This window comes from Xenopus laevis, chromosome 3L, assembly GCF_017654675.1.
Source record: "Xenopus laevis strain J_2021 chromosome 3L, Xenopus_laevis_v10.1, whole genome shotgun sequence".
Lineage (NCBI taxonomy): Eukaryota > Metazoa > Chordata > Amphibia > Anura > Pipidae > Xenopus > Xenopus laevis.
The window spans coordinates 137,944,496-137,968,446 of NC_054375.1; the positions used below are offsets into that span (position 1 = coordinate 137,944,496).

The window sequence follows — 23,951 nt, forward strand, 5'->3', positions numbered from 1 at the left end:
CACACGTCTATAACGGCACAACCCGGAAGTCAGAAGCCGGGATTTGGAAGAAAGGAGTGATCCAGAAAGTAGCATGCGAGGTCGGCCCGAACCCGCCCGACCCGTGGGTATTGGGACAGCCCGCACATCACTAGTGCACCGGATAAGACAAAGTGTTTTCCTTGTGATGTCACATCGTGAGATAGAGATATCTGATCAGAAAACCTTAAGATCTGTTACTGGCAGTGAGATGCTCCTGGTCGGAATGAGCCAAGAATCATAGGGGTATATTTTAGGGATGCACCGAATCCAGGATTCCGTTCGGGATTCGGCCTTTTTCAGCAGGGTTCGGCCGAATCTGAATCCTAATTTGCATACGCAAATTAGGGGTGGGGAGGGAAATCGCGAGACTTTTCGTCACAAAACAAGGAAGTAAAAATGTTTTCCCTCTTCCCACCCCTATTTTGCAATTTTGCATATGCAAATTAGGGTTTGGTTTTCGGCCGAATCTTTCAAAAAGGATTCGGGGGTTCGGCCGAATCCAAAATAGTGGATTCGGTGCATCCCTAGTATATTTATCAAAGAGTGAAGTTAGAGAGTCCTCTAGAGTGAAATTCCGCCACTCCCCATTCATTTCTATGGCATTTTTAAGAGTATTTATCAATGGGTGAACTTTCACCTATTGATAAATAATATTTTAAATCCCATAGAAATGAATGGAGAGTGGCAGAATTTCACTCTAAAGGACTGTGGTGATCTCTAACTTCACTCTGATAAATATACCCCCATAGATGTGTCAATAGGCCAGAAATGTAGTGTACAGTACAGGAGATTCACAACAACATGGCCGCCTGCTATAGTCTATAGTGCTATAACAAACACATATAAACATATAAATCACTAGCCCAGACATTGTCCCATTTTGTTCCCTGTAGAAAAAAAAAAACAGAATGTGCATTGATTTGGCTCTGCTCCTGAAATAGACAGGAGTGCGGCATATCCTGGGAAAGCAGCAGAAGGGACAGTAAGAAGGGAAAGGAATGAGGGAGACACAGATACAGAGAGCTGAAGAATGGAGGCCGAGTGTGTGATTATTTCTGTCCCACTCAGCTGTTACAGGCTGCGGCAACTGATACTGTCGGGCACAGGATTGGAACCAGTGAAAAAGGTGCAGGAATTCAGTATCAGCAGTTTGTACAAAAGGCCCTGCGTGGGGCGATACAACATATATACACACTCACACACATCCACAAGCATGTTGTTTCCATGGCAGAGTGCAATGAATCCTGCCCCTCAGATGTCATGCTTGGTGGGAACATCCATAAATTCAGTGTTTTTGCTCCATATAAGAGTCACAGCGAGATTCCCTCAGTCACTCAATGAAACCCCAGGTTAGATTTCAGCTTCTGATTGTGCCGGCTTTTTCTTTGCTCTGGGTTTGGCTGTTTTCGTAGAGACCTAGAAATTGAGGGGGAGGGGAGAAATGAAATCAGGAGGAACATCTTCCTAATGTCGGTGTATCAGAATAAGCTGCACTGATCACACTGTCGAAGCTGGTGTATTTGATGAAGGGTAAGGGTGTGAATCCTCAAAGCCTGGGTATTGGACTTAGAAATAGAAACATATTTTCTAGGGTATTATATGGTTTGAAGATTCATTTAGTCGGTTTATTCATTGTTAAGGTATGAATTGGTAATTGGACTCTCGTCCACCGTTTTTCTATTTTTAATTGTTCATTGATATCCCAAAAGGGATTGGTGGTTGTGGGACTCTGATTTTAGTCACCTGGGGGAGGTCACTAATTAATCTATGAATTGTTTTGTGATGAGTTTGCGCATTATAAGACCGAAGACTCCATGACAGCCCAAGGCATTATACTGTGCAATCACTAACCTCTCGACTCAGCCCCTTCTTCTTGGAAACCCGCAGGCTCTGGCTCCTCTGCAGAGATTTCGATGGCATGCCTCCCCTTGTCCTCGCTGCCGTCCTTGTTTCAACCATTTCAGAATCTGACCACCGTTCATCCATTGAGTCACTATCAGCTTGAGAGGTGGTCGGATATCCTGCCAAGAGGGAGACACAAAAGCAGAACAATATTAAATACCATAAGACCAGTTTCCCCCCCAAACACCTCCTTCTTCCTTAGCCGGTTCATGAAAATGACCCTCCTCAAACTCATATTAAAGCAATAGTGACACACATTCATCAGGACATGTCACTATCCCTTTAATAAACTATGTGGCTGCCTCCCTGCAGATCTCCATACCCCCCCCCTGCAAATGGGCAGACCCCTTTTAAAGGCTGTGGACACAATAAATTCTTTTCACTTTTGAATATTTGCCTGGTGGAAGTCTGCCGTCATTTGAGTGACTGCTCCATATTGGTTCGTCGGTTTGTCCGCCCCCCTGTGCTGAGGGCTCAGGTCAGTGCACCCGGGCCACTTCCTTAGTGTGGTGAATAACCATTATACTGTCGAGAGACCCTAACATCACAGATCTATTTTCCTGTTTAGTGTAAAAATAAAAACTGGGTAAATAGATAGGCTGTGCAAAATTAAAAAATGTTTATAATATAGTTAGTTAGCCAAAAATGTAATGTATAAAGGCTGGAGTGACTGGATGTCTAACATAATAGCCAGAACACTACTTCCTGCTTTGCAGCTTTCTTGGTTTCCCCTGATTGGTTACCAGGCATTAACCAATCAGAGACTTGAAGGGGGGGCCATGTGGGTCATATCTGCTGCTTTTGAATCTGAGCTGAATGGTAAGGATCAATTGCAAACTCACTGAACAGTTATGTCCCATGTGACCCCCTTTCAAGTGGCTGACCAACTAGTGGAAACCAAGAGAGCTGCAAAGCAGGAAGTAGTGTTCTGGCTATTATGTTAGACATCCAGTCACTCCAGCCTTTATACATTACATCTTTGCCGAACTAACTATATTAGAAACATTTTTATTTTATATTTACCCAGTTTTTATTTCTACACTGAACTTTTCATTTAAGGAACTGTGACAGTTTCCAACACAGCGTCTACCCACCATGTCTTAAGTAGCTGACAATGCGCTCGGAGGGTGGGTCAAAGTTCTGATGAGGACAAATGTAAACAATGCTCAAGTCTATTCCGACTTAGGCCCATTCCCCAAACTGGATGTCAATGCAGCAAAGGTCTGAAATGTGAGGCTGCATTGAGCAGCTTAAAAAGTAAGTTAAGCGCCTTATAGTTTGCTTAAGTCATAGAGACAGGTTGCTAGTATATTTTGATTTGACAGTAGCAGCTCAACTTGGGCACAAAGAGTTAACCAAGCTTGGCAGCAATGCAGTCACCACTCATGTTTTCAATGTCCAACACTGGCCCGAAGGCAGCAATAGTTATCAGTACTTGGCACTGCCTAAAAGTGTCCTTTAATGATTACTTTAGTGAACGCAAACTCATCTGGATGCAGCCATAAATGGACTACGCATGACACTTTGAGATATCATCTGGTTATACACGGGCATATTTAAGATGCAGATTTCTTATCTATATGGGGCCCTCCGACGGGCTTTCCAGAATGATACCTGGCCAAGATTCGGACAGATCTTGGGGCAAGTTTGATTTTTTTTTCTGCCCCGATGAAGGACCACAGCAGCTAGTTGCTGTCAGCTGGTATGCCCATCATTGTAATCGGATCGTTTGACCATAGGGCGGAACGATCAGATTAGCCCAATATCGCCCACCTTTTCAGGGAAAAGATCGGCACGTTTGTGAACAGATCTTAAGGTGGCCATACACTATTAGATCTTAGATCTTAACCCGATATGCCCACTAATGTCTGGGCGATATCGGCTGAAACGAAACGTTCGGCCCTGGGGCGTGAACGATCGGATTACAATGCTGCGCATGAGCGCGGACGGGTCACAGGACCACATCAACTAACCTGATATTGATCGGGAGGACCCGTCGGGAGCCCCCACACGTGTAGATAATAAGCTGCTGAATCGGTCTAAAGGACTGATATCAGCATCTTTAATCTGCCCGTATATGGTCACCTTTATCCTTTATACTGAATCATTTATCACATCCAGGCCAGCAACAGATCTGTTGAAGCTACGGTTTCATTCATTGTAGGCAAAAAATATTAATTCTGCAGTAAATGTTACGGTAAAGGAACAGTAACACCAAATAATTTAAGTGTTTTAAAGCAGGGGTCCCCAACAGCCGGGCCGCGGGCAATTTTTAACTGGGCCGGCGAGCCTAGGGGACAATTAACGCGGTGTGCCCGAATTGGACGCCGACCCCTCCTGGCCCCCGACCCCTTGTCCAAAAAAAGGTTGGGGACCCCTGTTTTAAATTAATTAACATATAATATACAGCTGTGTGTTTGCTTCAGAAACTCTACTATAGTTTTTATAAACAAGCTGCGGTCTATTCAAAAAGAGAAAAGGCTCCGGTTACATAGCACATAATCGATAAGCTCTGTCTAATACGATGGTGTGATATCTGTCATCTACTGTGTAACCTGAGCCTTTTCTCATTTTTTCTTGAATTTTTTCATGGCTACACAACAGCTTGTTTATATAAACTATAGTAGCCTTTCCAAAGCAAACACATAGATTATACCAGTGCATGCTATCAGTACCTTATATTTTTATTATTTTGATACGCTTTCAGTTTTTGGTGTTACTGATCCTTTAAGCCAGTTACCAACCTCCACATGGGACATGGGTCTTAATCTGTGGTTGTCTGCTCAGCCTTATAGAAAAAAAGAACCCGCTACTCACCAATTGGCCTCCGGTGCAGTTCCGGCGCATCAGGATACAGAGCATCTCTGTAGTGTATAGGTGTGTCATCAGGAAGAGCGCGCAAATCCTGCATACTGAAACTCCGCAGCCTCCCCACTAATGCTCCCTGACCCTGCCACAGAGAAAGTATGTCAGCAAATTGTTCTACTGCAAATACTGGAATGGAAGAAAATTACAAACAACTTTCCAATCTACATGAATTCAATGGTTTTAAAGTTACTTGTATATGTAAGTGCAGTAGAAAGAATTATTAGTCTGGATGTTTATTTTCTGTGCATTGCTGGATCTGACTGAGAAGCAATTCACTCACTCGCAATTTGATTTACAGACCTGAAGGAAAACGGACAGAGATCCCTCTTTAAAGGAGAACTAACTCCTAAAAATGTATGTGGCTAAAATGCCACATTTTATTAACTGAATGTATTGCACCAGCCTAACGTTTCAGCTTGTCAATAGCAGCAATGATCCAGGACTTCAAACTTGTCACAGGGGGTCACCATCTTGGAAAGTGTCTGTGACACTCACATGCTCAGTGGGCTCTGAGCAGCTGTTGAAAAGCTGAGTTTAGGGGTCGTCACTAATTATCCAGCAGAAAATTAGGTTGGTCTGTAATATAAGCTGATACTACAGGGCTGATTATTAAATTCTGATGCTAATTTCACTGGTTTCTGTGCTGCCATGTAGTAATTATCTGTATTACTTACTAATCAGACTTATATTGTGACATTTCTATTCTATGTGTACTGTATATTGTGAGTGGGTCCCTAAGCTCAGTAAGTGACAGCAGCACAGAGCATGTTCAGTGAATCAGCAGAAAAGAAGATGGGGAGCTACTGGGGCATCTTTGGAGACACAGATCTTTACGGCTAAAAGGCTGTGGTTGCCTTGGGCTTGTACAGAAGCACAAAACACAATGTACAACATTTCTAGCTACTTCTTTAGTTAGGCTTTATTTCTCATTTAACACCTGCTTATGGCAAGATGCAGACAACAGCCTGCAAGAGTACAGGGCCTTAACAAATATGCACCCCTTAGCACTTGAGTCTTTATAATTACATAGTAACATAGCGTTAGGTTGAAGTAAGTTCCAGGGACAGACGCACATACTATAGAAATTACCTTGGTAGCTGCTTGCACTGCTGCACTGGCTGCTATGTTTAAACCTTTGCGTCCGATGTTGACAAAGGACTCGTAACTTCGTTCTTTTGCCTGTATAATGTAAGAATCTATTTCCTATGAGAGAGAGGTGAGACATCAGTATTAGCAGTGTAAGGGAAGTCTATACATAAATGCATAGAAAACGGTTTATGGAAGAGATTCGGTTATTGGAATCGGACATTCTTCAGGCTTTTGGTACAAAGAAAAGATTCATTTGATTAAATTCTGCATTTCCCAGGCACGTGTCCTGCAGCTAGCCTGGTGTTGTTCTAAGAAAACAGGTCCGAACAGGAACTCTGTGCTGAGCTGCCTGAGGGGAGAGCTGTACAGGCTGGAGCTTGCACTAGTACATAGGAATACCAGGACAGCTGCCGGCTTGCAACCTGCTTGGATCCGTTCATTAAAGGGGGACGAATGTGAGAATGAAAATTTAATATAAGCTTCATCATACTCAAATAAGAAACTTTCTAAATATAATCAATCAAATATTCTGCATTGTTTCTGAAATAATCAAGTTTATCTTCACTATTCCTCTCTCAGCATCTGTTTCTCTTCATTCAGCAGTTGGGTGTCAGATATTCATTGACAGATCCAATATAACTTATAGGGGGGCTTCCTTTCCTAGCAGATATATTAGAGCTCACTCAAATATATCTGTTTCCAGTACAAATAAAATGCCTTTGGCACAAATTCTGCATGTAGAGAGACAGGATGTCTGGTGATTTTAATAGAGTGAGCTCTAATACATCTTCTAGGCAAAAGGAGCCCCCTATTAGATATATTGGTGTCACTGCGAGTCGTAGACTATCCTCATCTGCATGTTTTTTATCCTTATTTTAACTGCTATTGTACCACAACATTTGTTGCCTTTCCCTCACATCTAAATAACTAAATGTGATTTCCTAGCACCTTTCTTCCAACAATTACAAGCAGTTTACTCTCTGACAAGAGTAACCCCTAACTTCTGCCCTTCCTCGTTATCCTAGCAATGTGCTCACACTGGATGCCACTCTTTCAAGTGCTTGTGCTAGAACAAATGTGCGTATACATATCACAAGATGTGATCTTTCTTAGTCACTGGAAATACTTTTACTCATTTGTCAAAGAGCAATAACATTCAGACCAACCTTTTCCCCACACACCACAATCAGATGCCATTAGGAAGGCTGATGTTTTAGCCCAACATATCAGCGAATAAACTATAAATGGGTGAAAGTGAATGTTCATCCTTTGATAAATACGCCTTTCATTCTATCTGGAAATATATTGGCTGTTCCTTAGGATTTGTATTGATGGACAGTCTTAGCAAATACAGAGTGGCATATGATAACCAATGACTCCACTCCCTGAAATCTTTAATCCCTCATTTTACAGGTTGAGGGGATCTTTATAAAAATAAATTTACTAATTAGATACTACACTGTGGTAAAAACAGGAAAGTTGTTGTACAGTCCAAAACTAAATACAGCTTAATTGGTAATACTTGGATTGACAGTTAATATATGTATTAGGAACACAATGTCATATCTGAATGACACACAGAACTTGTTTTTATAGTTTAAAAGATAAGAATTGATTGGTTGATTGGTTTCTAGGTAAATCAATATGTTTAATATGACTATGAAGATTTTCATTCATCCAGGTCATGGTATATCTAGTATAGGTCAATCTAAAAACAACTGGACTTGCTGAGTAATCAATGAAGACGTTTCACTACTCATCCGAGCAGCTTCTTCAGTTCAACTGACTGGTGTGGGAAGTTCTCGGCGTGAACGAGGCGTGAAAGAGGCGATTCATGTCAAGGTGGAGAAACCATCTCTGAACAGAGGCGGGGGCCTTCGACACCACCTGTCTGCTACATACAATGCTGTTCTAACATCTGTACCCCGGCGGATTCAGAACACTTCACACATCCATTCATGCAACTCTCACAAGTAACACCTGTATCTAGGAGTTGCATGACACATTGAACTTGATGGACTTTTTTCAACCCAATTTAACTATGTAACTATGTAACTATGTAACTAACATTGGATAATCCTATCACAGTAACTACACAGAATCAACACCTCTGTGAGTTTCTTCAGATGTCACCTCTTTGAAGAGTTACAATGTGCCATTGTAAATGGATAGGTGGAAGAGTTTATATGCCGAGAATTTCCCACACCAGTCAGTTGAACTGAAGAAGCTGCTCGGATGAGTAGTGAAACGTCTTCAATGATTACTCAGCAAATCCAGTTGTTTTTAGATTGACCTATACTAGATACAATATGTTTAATGTTCACATAGAACTTCTTAATAAATATAGCGTTAAAAAGTGTACTTACTCTGACTCTAAGGGATACAGTATGTCAAATTTGAGATTTGACTGTTATATTTCATTGTTAGTAATAGTTACTGAAACAGGTTTAAAATGATAAGGATATTGGACTTGCTATATTGGTATGTCATTAATGCCTGTATATATGCTTTTGAAAACTCCAATAAAAACTATTGAAAATGATAAATACGCCTTTCAAAAGCCCATATAAATGAATGGAAAGTGGGGGCTTTTTCCTCTTGCAGACTGTAGCGATCTCTAACTTCACTCTGTGATAAATATACTCCTATTTATGTCCTTTACGGTTAGTCCACACGAGGAGATTCGGTGAGGTTTTGTCACCTAGCATATAAACGACTCGTCTTCTGAGCGACTATCTCCCCGAACTGCCTCAGCGTTTTTCCCCATAGGCTACAATGAAAAGTCGCCTGCGCTAATGCACACGTGGCGATGCGTATTCAATAGTCGCCCAAAGTTGCCTTGTGTGGCCTTACCCATAGGCCTGTGACACAGCTGGAAAATTCTAAACATTACAAGGAAACCGTTTAGGGAGTTGTGTGGGTTCCAGACTATACAGGATTAAACCTGCTGTTGACTTTATTGCCCTCTGTAACACACTATAATTACCATTCAAGGAGCTCCGATATTTTGTATCAGTTTTCAAGCATTTACTAGTAGTTTGCTGTATTCTTATTAGTGATGGGTGAATCTGACCCTTTTCTATGGGCTTCATTTTTGTGAGGAATCTTGAAGAAAAATTTCGCTCATTATTAATACTTGGCCCCGAATATAAACAACGTTTTCCTGTACTGACAAATGCTGGGCAGACTTATTCTAGCTATATATACCTTGCACTTCTGGTACATAAAATAAAGTATGCTGTATAATTATAATAATAATACGTCTCTAAAGAATGTGGAGCCTCCCCACAAAAATGTGATAGAGTTGGTGTATAGAGCGTGTATTCCCTATAAAGTGTCAGGCATTTGGCTAGAAGCCGCCCACATGATCAGATTCCCTCACTTCTGGAAAGTCTGCAAACATGGAAACAGTAATGCTCCAGAGAGTGCAGTGTGCAGGCTCTGGGTCGCTGCTAGATCTTATAGCAAGAGCATGGCTTTTCATGTTAGTCAGCATAATAAAATTAAATCTTGTGCTCTCAGATTTCACTCAGAATCAGTGGAATGGCCTTTAAGGAAGCCTGCAAGGGTCTCATTTCACATGTGTGCTGGCATACCTCAATGACTGGCCAGTGCCAGACATAGGATTTTTATCACCATTCCTTGCTGATCCTTACTATGGATATTTGTCTTCTCCTTCTTAAATCTCTCCTATGCACTCCACACATATCCAGAACTACAACTGTCCCTTAAAATACCTTCTGTTTTAAGCGGAAAATGCCAAGGATTTAGGAAGCCAACACCATAGGATTTGACATTTTACTGCTGTATCATGTTTAATGTTAACATATGATGCAGCATTATCAAGTACAATATAAAAAATAAAGAATTTTAATATATATATTATTTTTCAGGAGGATGGCACAGCACTTGAATTCATCACCCGGGTTCATGGTAAAATTTCATACAGCATTTAAAAAGACCAGCAACAGAATTTTAGTGCAAAGCAAAAATCTTGTATTTATGTGAGCTTATATAGTCTTATGTCAACATGAAAAACTGGAGTGTGCGCCTCTATATATATATATATATATATATATATATATATATTATATATATATATATATATATATATATATATATATATATATATATATATATATATATATATATATATATATATATATATATATATATATATATATATATATATATATATATATATATATATATATATATATATATATATATGATGATTTAAAAAGGTTACCTAAATTGATTCCTCCTTCTAACAATGGCTAATATAACTGAATACACTGTCGTAGGCAAATCTTAAACCATTCGAACCATTTTAAACAGTGGGTCATGTCATGTGTTATTCATATTTATAGCAAATCAGCCCCTGCTTACCTTCTCCTTTAAGGACAGAGTAGGGTGAATACACTTCCGATACAGAAGGCTGGCTCCTCTTGTGTACGGAGACAAAAGCCATATCACAAAGGCCATCTTAATCTCGTAGTAAAAGGGGAACCTGTGAGCAAAACGATGAATTAAAACCTGAACCAAAACAAATGGGCTGATAAAAATCACACACATGGGGGCAGATTTATCCAAGTGTGAAATTAGGGCTCACCACAAAAACACTCACCCACTTTCTGCTCATTCCTATGGGATATTTAGAAGTGTCTTTATCAAATAGGGAATCATTAATAAATACACTTCTAAAAATCCCACAGGAGTTTTTCTGTAGTCAGCTTTAATTTCACAAACAAAAAGGGAGAAGTTAGGCTGACCTAGCTCGTTGGCTCATTAGGGCAGAGACACAAGCTCAGATTCAGGGAGATTAGTCGCCCGGCGACAAATCTCTTCTTCGGAGCGACTTATCTCCCCAAACTGCCAGCTAGAATGTAAATCGCAGACGGGAAGGCAGTTCAGGGAGATTAGTCGCCCCGGAGAAGAGGATAGGGCCCTTATACTGAATGGCAGAGATAAAGGCCGAGTGTATGGGCTGGGCATAGGGTTGCCACCCTGTTGCCGGTAATTTGTAATACCCTTTAAAAAAAGCCCTTGGCCCGCCCTCAATACCTGTTTTTTCAGGCTTCTGGCCATTGCACGTGTTGCTCCGCCCCATTTGTGGATCCGCCCCTTTTGTGGATCCGCCCCTTTGTGGCCCCACTCCTTTTGTGTCACAGATCTCCCCTTTTGTTCCTGCCCCCCCCAAAAAATTTTTAAGAAAAGGTGGCAACCCTAGCTGTGCATAATAATATGCAGGTAGCAGTGCACCGTGGAGAAGAAAACATTCTTACCAGGCAATAAAAATGTCAGTAAATGTTTCTACTGTCATAAAGAGAGCAAATACGATCCAATACATCATCCAGCGCACCTGTAAAGGGACAGTGAGATAAAGAAGAGATTAAAAACAGGCACTAAGCGGATAAATTTATTTAAAAAATCGAATTTCCTAAACTCCGGTGAATAGGATCGACCCGAAAACTAAAAATCGAATTAGTTTCGAGTTTTAAAAACTCGTTTCTAGTTTTTTTCTCTGAAAAAAACTCAAATGTCAGGAAGGCTAAAAACAACTCAAAATTGATCCCAGGACGTCTCCCATTGACAAAAAGTGGCCATACACAGGGAGATGCGCTCGTTTGGCGATGTTGCTCTCCCTGATATGCCCACATTGAGGTGGGTGATATCGGGCTGATCCAATCGCGGGCCCTTCAGAATGGAGGTAATGCGGGTGGTTGGATCAAACCGTCAAATTTGACAGTTTTGGCCATAAAAAACTCGAAAATTCTAATTTTCAATTCAACCCTTGATAAATGTGCCCCTTGATGATGGTTTATGTTATGTTACTATACATGTCATATATCATGGACTGTATATTGATATAGGGTAAAACAAAATACAGACCAGTATTGTAGGCGATGCTGAGTACTGTAGATCACCAGAACAAAACAAGTGAATGCTGTTAGCCCAGCACAATTCATAACTGTTCTGCTTTAATGGTGAAATCATAATAATAACACCAACTGTCTCTACTTACACAGCCCCTCAATCAAGTCTTTGTTCCCCCCACACACACACGCACCAAATTCGTTCTTAGTCGCAGTAAGATAAGTCGGGAGTGGGAGGAGGTGATTAGGGAATAACAATGAGATATTGTGGGAATAATGGCGGCTAATAAATGCTGATATGATCTGTAGGAGGATCCTGAGCAGGCATTGGGGCAGCTACAGAAAAGATAGCTACATGGAATCTGAGGTCGGCTGATTATATACTGTAGATATAGATAGAAATCACTTGATGGTAATTATACAGTGACGTAGAGGCACATTTATCAAGGGTAGATTTTCGAATTCATGCGGGTTTTTTCAACTCTCATAAATTCGACTAGTCAAAATTTATTATTAAAATCGAACGAATGTAAACGACCCAAAAACTCAAATCGAATTCGTTCTGAATCATAAAAACTCGATTCGAACTTAAACAACACGATTCGAGTTTTTTTTCTCTGAAAAAAAACTTGAACGTCAGGATGGCTACAAAGATCACCAAACTGATCCCTGGACCTCTCCCATTGACTTCTACAGTAATTCTGCAGGTTTTAGGTGGCGAATAGTTGAATTTGAGTTCTTAAAGGGGCCGAGTATGATAAATCTCGAAATCTGAATTGAAGCTCGAACCACATTTGGATAATTCACTATTCGAATTTGAGAGTTTTGACCAAAAAAAATTCAAATTTTCACTTTGACCGTTAATAAATCTGCCCCATAATGTAGGGAGTAGTGATGTGTGGATCGAGAAAAACTTGACCCGCACCGCACTCACCTCCTTCCCTCTATATATAGACCCACTAATGACATCATAAAAGGGGCTATGCGGCGGGAGAGAGTATAAAAAAAGGATGCCGGAAGCCAAACATCGCGGGTGTAAGGTCACAGGCAGGGTTGGAATGGACATGGGAGGGGCCCACAGGGTTACTATAGACCGGCCCCCCTCCTGTGTGCATGCACAAATTTCTTGGCACACGCCATGCATTCCCGGCATGTGTGCGTAAATGGCAATGTGCATGCGCTACCGGCGCATCGATTTATTTTTATTTGGGGGCTCGGAGATCAGGGGAGGGGGGCTGGCGGGGGCCCATCCGGGTTTTTTCCCTGGCGTCCCGTCGGGCCAGTTCGACGCCGCAGGAGGGGAGAACAGGAAGAAGAGCTCAACGCGATCCCACCCATGACCCGCAAAAGTTGCGCTGAGGTCGGCTACAACACGCCTGATCCAAGGATCCCGCAGGTATCAGGCCAGCCTGCACATCACTAGTTGGGAGGGTTGGAAACCCATACAATGCACAATACTTACATATTCCCGAACATTCTTTGTCTTCACAGCTTTGTACGAGGCATACGCAGGATACAGCAAGCCAAAGACGAGCCTGTGACAAAACAAACACAATGCTGTGACACGTACAGACTGAATACTGGAAAGACACAATGAATAGACAGTAGTAGGCTCCAATTTGTGTACTCATAGGCTGCATCTCGGGTTGTCTACTGATCCCACTGAGCTATCAATGAACATTTCTGGAGAATGTGTTTTGAGAACGGACTAAAAGTGGCCATCTAAAGGCTGATAAACGCTGCAAACTCAGCACCTCCAGAGCAACCTGCCATTTTATTGGCCTTTATATGGGCCCTCCAAACGGCCTGCCAATTAATATCTGACTGATAAATCTTTAGAAAATCTCACTGGGCAAAGACTGTGTTATTATGTAAGTGTCCTCTCCCAATGGGATTCCACAGGACCCTCCTATGATCCAATGATTGGCCCAGTGCAAAACAATCATCCTGATCTGGCCCAAAGTGTTGGTGGCCAAATCAGGTAAAAAAATAAATTTATTTTGGTGAGGTCCACAATGATGCAATTATTTAGCATATGGGCAGCTACCGCCTATCTGGCTTTAGTAGAGGAGTTACAGTAACCTCAAACATCATAGAAGCACTCATAAGGGAATGTCAACCCAAAAAATAAATGTTTGCCTAATAAAAGAAAACTTAATTTTAAACAACTTTGCAGTATACATTCATTATAAATGTTTCATGGTTTTTTAGTTATTTGTATATATATTGCTATTGAAAACAGGGCCTGTCCCTTTCTATTCTCTGCCCTGGTGACTCAAAACAATGTAAGATAAGGCAGCTGACTAAAGGAACAGTAACACCATTAATCTAAAGTGTGTCAAATGATTTAAAATAAATAGTACGGTTGCCCTACACTGGTAAAACTGGCGTGTTTGCTTCAGAAGACTACGATAGTTTATATAAACAAGCTGCTGTGTAGCCATGGGGGCAGCCATTCAAGCTGAAAAAAGGAGAAAAGGCACAGGTTACATAAATAAAACACCACTGTATTGGACAGAGCTTATCTGTTATGTGCTATGTAACCTCTGCCTTTTATCATTTTTTTTTGCATCTTAAATGGCTGCCCCCATGGCTACACAGCAGCTTGTTTATATAAACTATAATAGTCTTTTTGAAGCATCGCACAGCTTTTACCAGTGCAGGGTAACAGTATATGGTATACTTATTCCTTTACAACACTTTAATTTGTTGGTGTTACTTTTCCTTTAACAATGTTTAAAAAAACAACAACCAGGAGTTATGCAAATAATAGCAATTGTTCTTACAAACATCTGTAAAAACACTGACAATTTTTAATGGATGTATATTTGCTTAGATCAGGCAAATTTTTATTTTGAGGTTGACTTGCCCTTTAATAAGTAGGCATAAAATATAAAACAGTAACCAGTCACCAAACTGGAAATGCATTTTAAGTAACACATTTCTTTAAATTGATATACCGTATATACTCGAGTATAAGCCGACCCCAGTACCGGTAAACACTAGTATTATGACAAAATATTTAGAATCAGGAAAGGGCAGATCCACTGAGATGAGCTGATTACTCCGTCCCCAGAAAGAAAGAAAGAAAGAAAGAAAGAAATATATCTATATATATATATATATATCTATATATCTATATCTATATATATATATATATATATATATATATATATATATATATATATATATATATATATATCTATATATCTATATATATATATACATATACACACACACACACACACACACACAAACCTGCCCACACAGTTAAGGGTGGAGTATACACATGTTTTTCTTGTGCACCATCATTGCATAATCCCTTGGTTGTTCGCCTTTAAGTTAGAGTGATATTCTGAGATTTGCAATTGGTTTTAATTTTTTATTTGTGGTTTTTGAGTTATTTAGCTCTTTATTCAGCAGCTCTTCAGCTTGCATTTTAAGCAGTCAGGTAACTAGGGTCCAAATTACCCTAGCAACCATGTATTGGTTTGAATAAGAGACAGGAATATGAATAGGAGAGGCCTAAATAGAAAGATGAATAATAAAAAGTAACAATACATTTGTAGCCTTAGAGAGCATGTTTTTTAGATGGGGTGAATGACCTACATTTGAAAGCTGGGAAGAGTCAAAAAAAAAAAAGAAAAAAAAGAAAATAATTAAAAAAACAATATAAAAAAATTAATAATGAAGACCAATTGAAAAGTTGCTTGGAATTGGCTGTTCTATATAACATGCCAAAAGTTAACTTAAAGGTGAACCACCCTGATGAAGTTACAACCTCAAAGCCTAAAATTACCTTTAAGCCCTCCCATTCTGACTATTAAGTGCTTATGTCAGTAACATGTTGGGTGGAGACAGATAATCAATCTCAGCAAGTGTTTGGATCAATGAAAATGCTTTAAATACGTATTATCACTTATCTAATTTGCTCTCTGATCAGCAGCACCAAAAAAAAAAAAAAAAAGAATCTATTTAGCTTGGTGTACAAATATACTGCGCTTTAAAATAGGCCAAACCTTTAAATCAGAGGGATGTTTGTTGCCCTTAAAGGGGTGGTTCACCTTTAAGGTAACTTTTCGTATGTTATAGAATGGCCTATTTTAAGCAACGTTTCAATTGTTTCATGCTTCATTATTTTTTATAGTTTTATAATGATTTGCCTTATTCTTCAGCTTTCAAATGGGCGTCGCTGACTCTTTCTAAAAAGCAAATGACTTGTAAGGCTACAAATGTATTGATATTGCTAATTTTTATTACTCATCTTTCTATTCAGGCCTCTCCTATTCATATTCCAGTCTCTTGCATGGTTGCTAGGGTAATTTGGACCCTAGCTACCAGATTGCTTAAAATGCAAATTGAAGAGCTGCTGAATAAAAAGCTAAATAACTCAAAAAACACAAATAATAAAAAATGAAAACCAATTGCAAATTGTCTCAGAATATTACTCTCTTTAGCATTCTAAAAGTTATCCCAAAGGTGAACCAACCCTTTAACCACTCCTAAAGCAGCGAGTGGAACTGGTTTCAACCTCCATTCAAAGCAATCCAAGGAATCTTCAGCAATAACAACAAGAAACGGCCATTGTAACAAATACAAAGAAAATATACAATAACTGATATTTCCTTTTTTCTTTTACAGTCCTTCCCTAATAAAGAGCCCTCAGTTCTGTTAGGTTATAATGTTACTGTTTTACCTTTCTTTCTTTTCTGAACCTCTCCTATTCACATTCTTGTCTCTCATTCAAACCATTGCCTGGTTGCTAGTGTAAAAAGGACTCTAGCAACCAGATAGCTGCTGAATAGTAATGTGCGGGTCAGCCCAATACCCGTGGTTCGGGAGGCTTAGGGTCAACCTCGCTCCACCATTTGCAGGTTGGTTCATGTTGGGTTCCCCTCCCACTGCCTTAGACTGCCGGCTTCTGGTTTTATAGAGATGCATCTGCCCACCCTGCTACCCAGGCAGCCATCTCAGGTCATTTTGCCTGGTCATGTGCTTTCAGAAAGAGCCAGGACTTTAGAATGGAACTGCTTTATGGCAGTCTGTTGTTTCTCCTTCTCAATGTAATTGAATGTGTCGCAGTGGGACCTGGATTTTACTATTGAGTGCTGTTCTTCGATCTACCAGGCAGCTGTTATCTTGTGTTAGGGAGCTGCTATCTGGTTACCTTCCCATTGTTCTGTTGTTAGGCTGCTGGGGGGAGGGGAGAGGAGAAGGGAGGAGGGTGATATCACTTCAACTTGCAGTAAAGCAGTAAAGAGTGACTGAATTTATCAGAGCATAAGTCACGTGACCAGGGGCAGCTGGGAAACTGACAATATGTCTAGCCCCATGTCAGATTTCAAAATTAAATATAAAAAAAATCTGTTTGCTCTTTTGAGAAACGGATTTCAGTGCAGAATTCTGCTGGAGCAGCACTATTAACTGATGCGTTTTAAAAAAAAAACAAAACATTTTTTCCCATGACAGTATCCCTTTAATGTAGTTGGGGAACGGGACCTGTGTGGAGGTAAGGGGGGTTGGTCCTTTCAGGATAACCAGAAAGAAGGTCACTTACCCGCTATTATGAGACAAAACAGTTTATAAAACATCTTAGTGACACCCAATGTCATGTGACCGGACCAGCGAGTCTCTGCGCACCAGAAAAACCAGAATGTGCAGTAGACAGTGGATACATTATTAATAGATTACACACGTGTAATGACACAAAGAAGCTGAAATGCACGGATTAAAGAGATGTTCGCATTATATGTCAAATTCAGTCTGGGCCCTGCTCCATATGCCGGCTCCATATAGCAACATAAAACATGGTTTTATAAGAAAATTGTTCTAATAAATAAACCAGACAGGAGGCGTTAGTACTAAAAGGGAGAAGAATAATAAATCATTTAAGAAAGAATGATGCCATTTTTTTTTTTTAAATGTTCACTTTTAAATTAAAGGGCAACTATCACGAAAATGAAAATTTTATATAAGCTTTCGCATACTGAAATAAGAACCTTTCTATATGCAATCAATTAAAAATTCAAGTAATCAAGTTCACTATTCCTCTCTCTGCATCTGCTTCTCTTCATTCTGTCTTCATGCAGCAGTTAAGTGTCAGATATTCATTGGCAGTTAGATCCAATTTTGTCAACTGAGCTTATAAACGACTAGGCAGTGTGTGAAACTTAAGCTGGGCCAATAAAAGCTGCTGATAGCTGGCCGAAAGTCTCGATCGATATCTGGCCGAAAGCAACCGGATGGCAGTTGACATCCTAACAGTCGCAGAACAAAAAAAAAAAAGTCAAATGCAGACTAAAGCTGACAATACATGTACCAGTAAAATTATATAAAAACAAAAAGATTTGTACAATTTTTAGTGCATATATGTTGGGCAGGCAATCCCAATCTATATTGGGCAGCTCTGAGGAAGGGAAAAGAATACTATAGTATCAGACCAACTGTCCCACGTGGCCAAAGGATGGACATGGTATAGCCACCTTTCCATTGTTCTGTTTTTATAAGTGGCCACACACATTACAATTAATTGTCTTTTGTAAGGCTGTTCGTTTTCTCTATGAATGTTTAGGGCAGTGACACACCAGGCGATAAATCGCTGCTTCTCTGGTCAACTCTCCAGTAAAAAGCTTTCCCATAGGCAATAATGTGAATCGCTGGTGGTAAAACCCATGTGTCTCTCCAGTATCCCAAAATCGCTACAAGAGGAACCTTCAAACGATTTTGGGAGATTGAAGTGACACATGGGTTTTACCACCAGCGATTCACATTATTGCCTATGGGAAAGCTTTTTAATGGAGAGTGCAGATTAGTTGCCCTGAGAAGCAGCGATTTATCGCTAGTGATTAATCTCCTGTGTGTCACTGCCCTTAAAGGAATTGTTCAGTTTAAAAATAAAAACTGGGTAAATAGATAGGCTGTGCAAAATAAAAAATGTATCTAATATATTTAGTTAGCCAAAAATGTAATGTATAAAGTCTGGAGTGATTTTATGTATAACAAGTCAGTCAGGACACTACTTCCTGCTTTTCATCTCTCTTGGTTTACACTGACTGGTTACCCTGGCTACCAGGCAGTAACCAATCAGAGACTTGAGGGGGGGGGGCACATGGGTCATATCTGTTGCTTTTGAATCTGAACTGAATGCTGAGGATCAATTACAAACTCACTGAACAGAAATGTCCCATGTGGGCCCCCTTCAAGTCGCTGACTAACTCAGAGTTATAGAGCTGAAAAGCAGGAAGTTGGATTCTGGCTGTTTTATTAGACATCTGTTCACTTTATATATTACATATTTGGCTGACTAACTATATTAGAAACATTTTTTATTTTACACAGCCTATTTATTTAGACAGTTTTTATTTTCACACTGAACTGGTCCTTTAAGAGCTGAATCGTCAGATATGTCAGTAGGTATAAGAATTCTACCTCTATCTGACAATACAGCATGAACTTATTGCCGATGATCAAAAGAACCCAATAAAACATTTTCCACCATGTCCAACTGACAAGATGTCCGATTGATGAGATGACTGATATCCAGGGCTTTTTGCCGAAATCGGACGCCTCTCCCTCCAAACACGCACCGAATATAGTTTCCTATGATCAGATCAGTGTGTGTGACCTTAAAGAAACAGTAAGCAGTGTGGGATGTGTAACATTTTTACAAAATGGGAGGGGACAAATGAAAATGGAAAAAGAAAACCAAAACTATACTAAATTATACCAAATCTATTTCTTTTCCCCCATCACACAGGCTATTTTACACAACAGTTTGTATGTTCATTATCCCCACCGTATATCCTATGTGGTTATGGGGCACATGCAAACTGCTTTGTAACCACACTGGAGACAATACACCCAATCTGTGTATGCCTCAATTAATATACTTGGGACATACCAGTACCACAGAGAGCACCCCGTCACACACAACATTTCACTAATGTGCCCAAATATTACTGCTACAGCTACGCGATTCCTTGTTTAAATTAGGGATGCACCGAATACAGGATTCATTTTGGGATTCGGGCAGGATTCAGCCTTTTTCAGCAGGATTCGGGCGAATCCTTGTGCCTGGCCGAACCGAATCCTAATTTGCATATGCAAATTAGGGACGGGGAGGGAAATCGCTTGATTATTTGTCACAAAACAAAGAAGTAAAAAATGTTTCCCCTTCCCACCCCTAATTTGCATATGCAAATTAGGATTCGGATTCGGTCGAATCTTTCGTGAAGTATTTGGGGGTTCGGCCGAATCCAAAATAGTGGATTCGGTGCATCCCTAGTTTTAATGATGTTAATGGTTCAAAGAATGTCAGTCTAAATGGTCGGACCCCACACATTTTCACCTCACCAAATCTGGCCAAAAAGTTTGGACACCCCTGCTCTAGGGTGTTTATGATAGGGACCTAAGCTTATAAACACCAATGATGTAAATATAAACCCTGTAAAGCACTGTGGAATATGTCACCACTATAAATGAAAAGAGATATATATATATATATATATATATATATAGATATATATATATATATATATATATATATATATATATATATATATATAGTGAATAAAGTACCCCCTCTTGTAAAATATAAGGATATTATAAGTTATAGAGGACTTCCATGTAGTCATGCATCTCAGAGGTGACTTCTAATATGCTCATATTTTGCAACAGGGGTACTTTTTTTTATTATAATACACAAGTTTTAGTGAGTCATGTGACAGAAATGACATCACTAAGCACTGTTTACAGAATATTCATGGCTTCGGTTCGGTATTCGGCCGAATCTTTCACAAAGGATTCGGCAGAATCCAAAATAGTGGATTCGGTGCATCCCTACTTTCTATATATATCTATCTATAAAAGCTGTAGCGGCACGCACTCCGGTTCAGTAAAATTTCATTTAACTTAGATGATACATTTTAAAAGCATCAACGTTTCGGTCCATGGTCTGGGACCTTTGTCAAGATGCACTACCATATTTAAATATGTTGACAAAAGTACCAGACCGTGGACCGAAACGTTGATGCTTTTAAAGTGATACTGACACTAAAAAATGAATTTTAGCATATGAATGTACATTAAATGTTACCTATAGGTCATGTTGATCATTTTTTGCCGAGAGGTTTGTTTTTGTATATAATTGTTAGTTGAAGTTCCTAAGCCTGACTCACTGACACTCTTTGCCAACCTGACTGTCCCATCTCAGCCTGTTAGTTACAGTTTCTAATGCTAACGGACTCCTGCTGCACAAATATGGCAGCCCCCTCATACAGGAACATGGGGGATCAGACAGGTAATGTAAAAGCATCATGCAAATACTTTATGGCAAAGTTAGAAGTAGCTTGCAAAGCCAGTATTATAATAGATGTAAAAAAAAGTTTAATTTCAGGTGTCAGTATCTCTTTAATATGTATCAGCTAAGTTAAATAAAACTGAAATTTAACTGAACCGGAGTGCGTGCCGCTACAGCTTTTCTTCTACTACTCAACTCTGACATTGCAACCGGAAGTGGAATACAGGTATGGGTCCTGTTATCCATAATGCTCGGGACCTGGGGTTTTCCGGATAACGGATCTTTACGTAATTTAGACATTAAATAAACCTTATAGGCTGTTTTTGCTTCCAATAAGGAAGAATTCTATCTTAGTTGGGATCAAGTACAAGCTACTGTTTTATTATTACAGAGAAAAAGAAAATCATTTTTTAAAAACTTGGATTATTTGGATAAAATGGAGTCTATGGGAGACAGCCATTCTGTAATTCGGAGCATTCTGGATATCAGGTTTCCTGATAAGGGATCCTATACCTGTGTACTAGAGTATAGCGTGTGTGGACACCAAAGGCGTTATATATATATATATATATATATATATATACACACACACACACACAGCTCCCTGTCACAAAACATAAGTAAGGTCATATATCATATTCCAGTCTGCACATGCCCATTAAGTCCAGCCCCATCAGCAGTTCCCACAAGAGGTTACATTATGTCCAACCTTGTGTAGCCCATGTTTATATTATTCATACACATATTTGCTCCACAGAACAGCACAGACAATATCAGACTGTCACCAATTGTGACCGTAACATGAAGCCATTTCTGTAAGGCGTTTTATGGCCGGTGATATTTATATACATCACAAAATGTTAAAAGAGCAAACTGAACTCCTACAGCTGTTGTTCGACTGTAACTCCCCTCATTCCAGCAACAGACTACAGCTGTCGGCTTCATACTGGGAATTGCTGTTTAGGGCAGGAGGACGGAACGTTTTCTATAGAGAACAATGTGCCCCTTATTGCAAAATAATGATAATTATGAAGTCATTGAGGAGTTCCATGACAATATAAGTGGATGAGGCATTGGGCTGGATGTTTTTATACAACTCATGGAACTCTGAGATATCCTTAGCTTTTATAACAGGGGGTACATTATTTATTATAATAATACACAGGTTTTGGGGAGTCACAAGACAAAAATGACATCACTAAGGATCAATTATAACCGATGACATCACTAAGCTCCATTTCTACGTGTATAATTTAGATTCTTGGCTCTTGTATACGAGTATAACCACCATTTTGCGTTTTTTTTAAGGGACCGGAATAAAAACATGTAAAATCAGGGAAATGTATTGTGTATAATATATAGGAGGGGGGCACAAAACAACAATGTAAAATGAGGGGAAAACTTAAGGTTTGTGTATATATAAAATGGTGTGTGTGTATATATATATATGTAATTTTCTTTAAAGGAAAACTATACCCCCCAAACAATGTAGGTCTCTATTAAAAGACACTGAGTAAAACAGCTCATGTGTAAAACCCTGCTTCATCTAAATAAACCATTATCATAATAATATACTTTATTAGTAGTATGTGCCATTGGGTAATCATAAATAGAAAATTGCCATTTTAAAAAATAAGGGCCGCCCCCTGAGATCGTAAGATTCACTTTGCATACATACAAACCACATGTAAGGTCACATGAGCCAATTAACAGACAGAGTTCTGCCTTTTGCTTCCTCACTTCTTCCTGTTACAGTTAGTGTTGTAGTATTTCTGGTCAGGTGATCTCTGAGGCAGCACAGATAGAGTCACGAAATGGTGGTTCAAGGCAAGAGATGTAAAAGGGCAATATTTATGTAAATATATATTCCAGTTTGGTAAGATTCTTTAATATGTCATTCAATTTGATATAAACTATCTGTTGCTTAAGTATTCATTTTGGGGGTATAGTTTTCCTTTAACCCCCTACACATTATGAATAATCCCTTTTCGTATTATCTATTGTGTCCCCTAAAGTGCCCGTGTAATAGCCAGACAAGCAGCCTGTCTCACAGCTCCATTCTCTGCCATAGAACTAAGGAGAGGAGCCTATCACTGGGCAGGATATCCTGTGCCCCATCAGACCCCACACAGCACGTATTCTCTATACAAACTCCGAGTCACAGGACAGCACATCAGCTTTACTCACACCACAGCCCGGGAGATGATCCAGGACACCATCCTCACTGACACTGACTGACTCTCTGCCAACCTGCTCTCTCGCTTCCGCTTCCTGTGGGCGGGGTCCTCTGCTCAAACTTTTGAAAAAAACAACTTGTAGGCAATGGGCTCGCTATCCGCTGAGGCTCCTCCCCGCTTTACTGTTTGGTTGCTAAGGAAACGCACGCGGCCTTATAATACCGGGAGGGAGGAACCAATAGCGAGAATGGGGACAAGGTTCCTTCGGGATAACGGCTCCTGAGGGAGCTGAGTGTGTCTGAGGTGAATCCCGCCTCACTGACGCAGAACTGTGTCGTGTCTAAGCTTGTATCACCCATAGTGTGCCAGTTATTGGACTGCTGGTGGTTCTGCAATGCAAGAGCTGGTCACGATGGAGGCCTGTGCAGGCTGCCCTATGTTAGCAATGGAGGGATCAGATAACCCTCATGTTACTTTCAGTGCTATGGCTAATGCTCTGCCCTCTCCCTCAGCCTTGCTATTCGTTTCATTAATTAAAGTGTTTTTGTACCACTGGTGAATCAATTATTATGCTTTCAGGTATACCTAGAGTTGCCACTTTTTCTTGAAAAAAATACCGTCCTGCCTGTGTTTTTACTCATTTTCCCTATTAATGACATTTGGATCAAGCTTAAAGGGGGGTGGTTCACATTTAAGTTAACTTTTAGTAGGTTATAGAAT

General features: G+C 39.9%; 1 protein-coding gene across 1 annotated transcript; it reads right to left on the minus strand.

Moving 5' to 3' along the window:
• Positions 1-1,202: 1,202 nt before the first annotated feature.
• Positions 1,203-23,420, minus strand: reep4.L (receptor accessory protein 4 L homeolog). The gene is made up of 8 exons (XM_018253511.2): positions 23,242-23,420; positions 13,219-13,291; positions 11,166-11,242; positions 10,270-10,390; positions 5,881-5,994; positions 4,741-4,873; positions 1,873-2,042; positions 1,203-1,437 (listed from the first exon to the last, which is right to left on the minus strand). The coding sequence occupies exons 1-8, from the start codon at positions 23,271-23,273 to the stop codon at positions 1,372-1,374; spliced, it is 786 nt and encodes a 261-aa protein (XP_018109000.1). The 5' UTR covers positions 23,274-23,420; the 3' UTR covers positions 1,203-1,371.
• Positions 23,421-23,951: the final 531 nt, after the last annotated feature.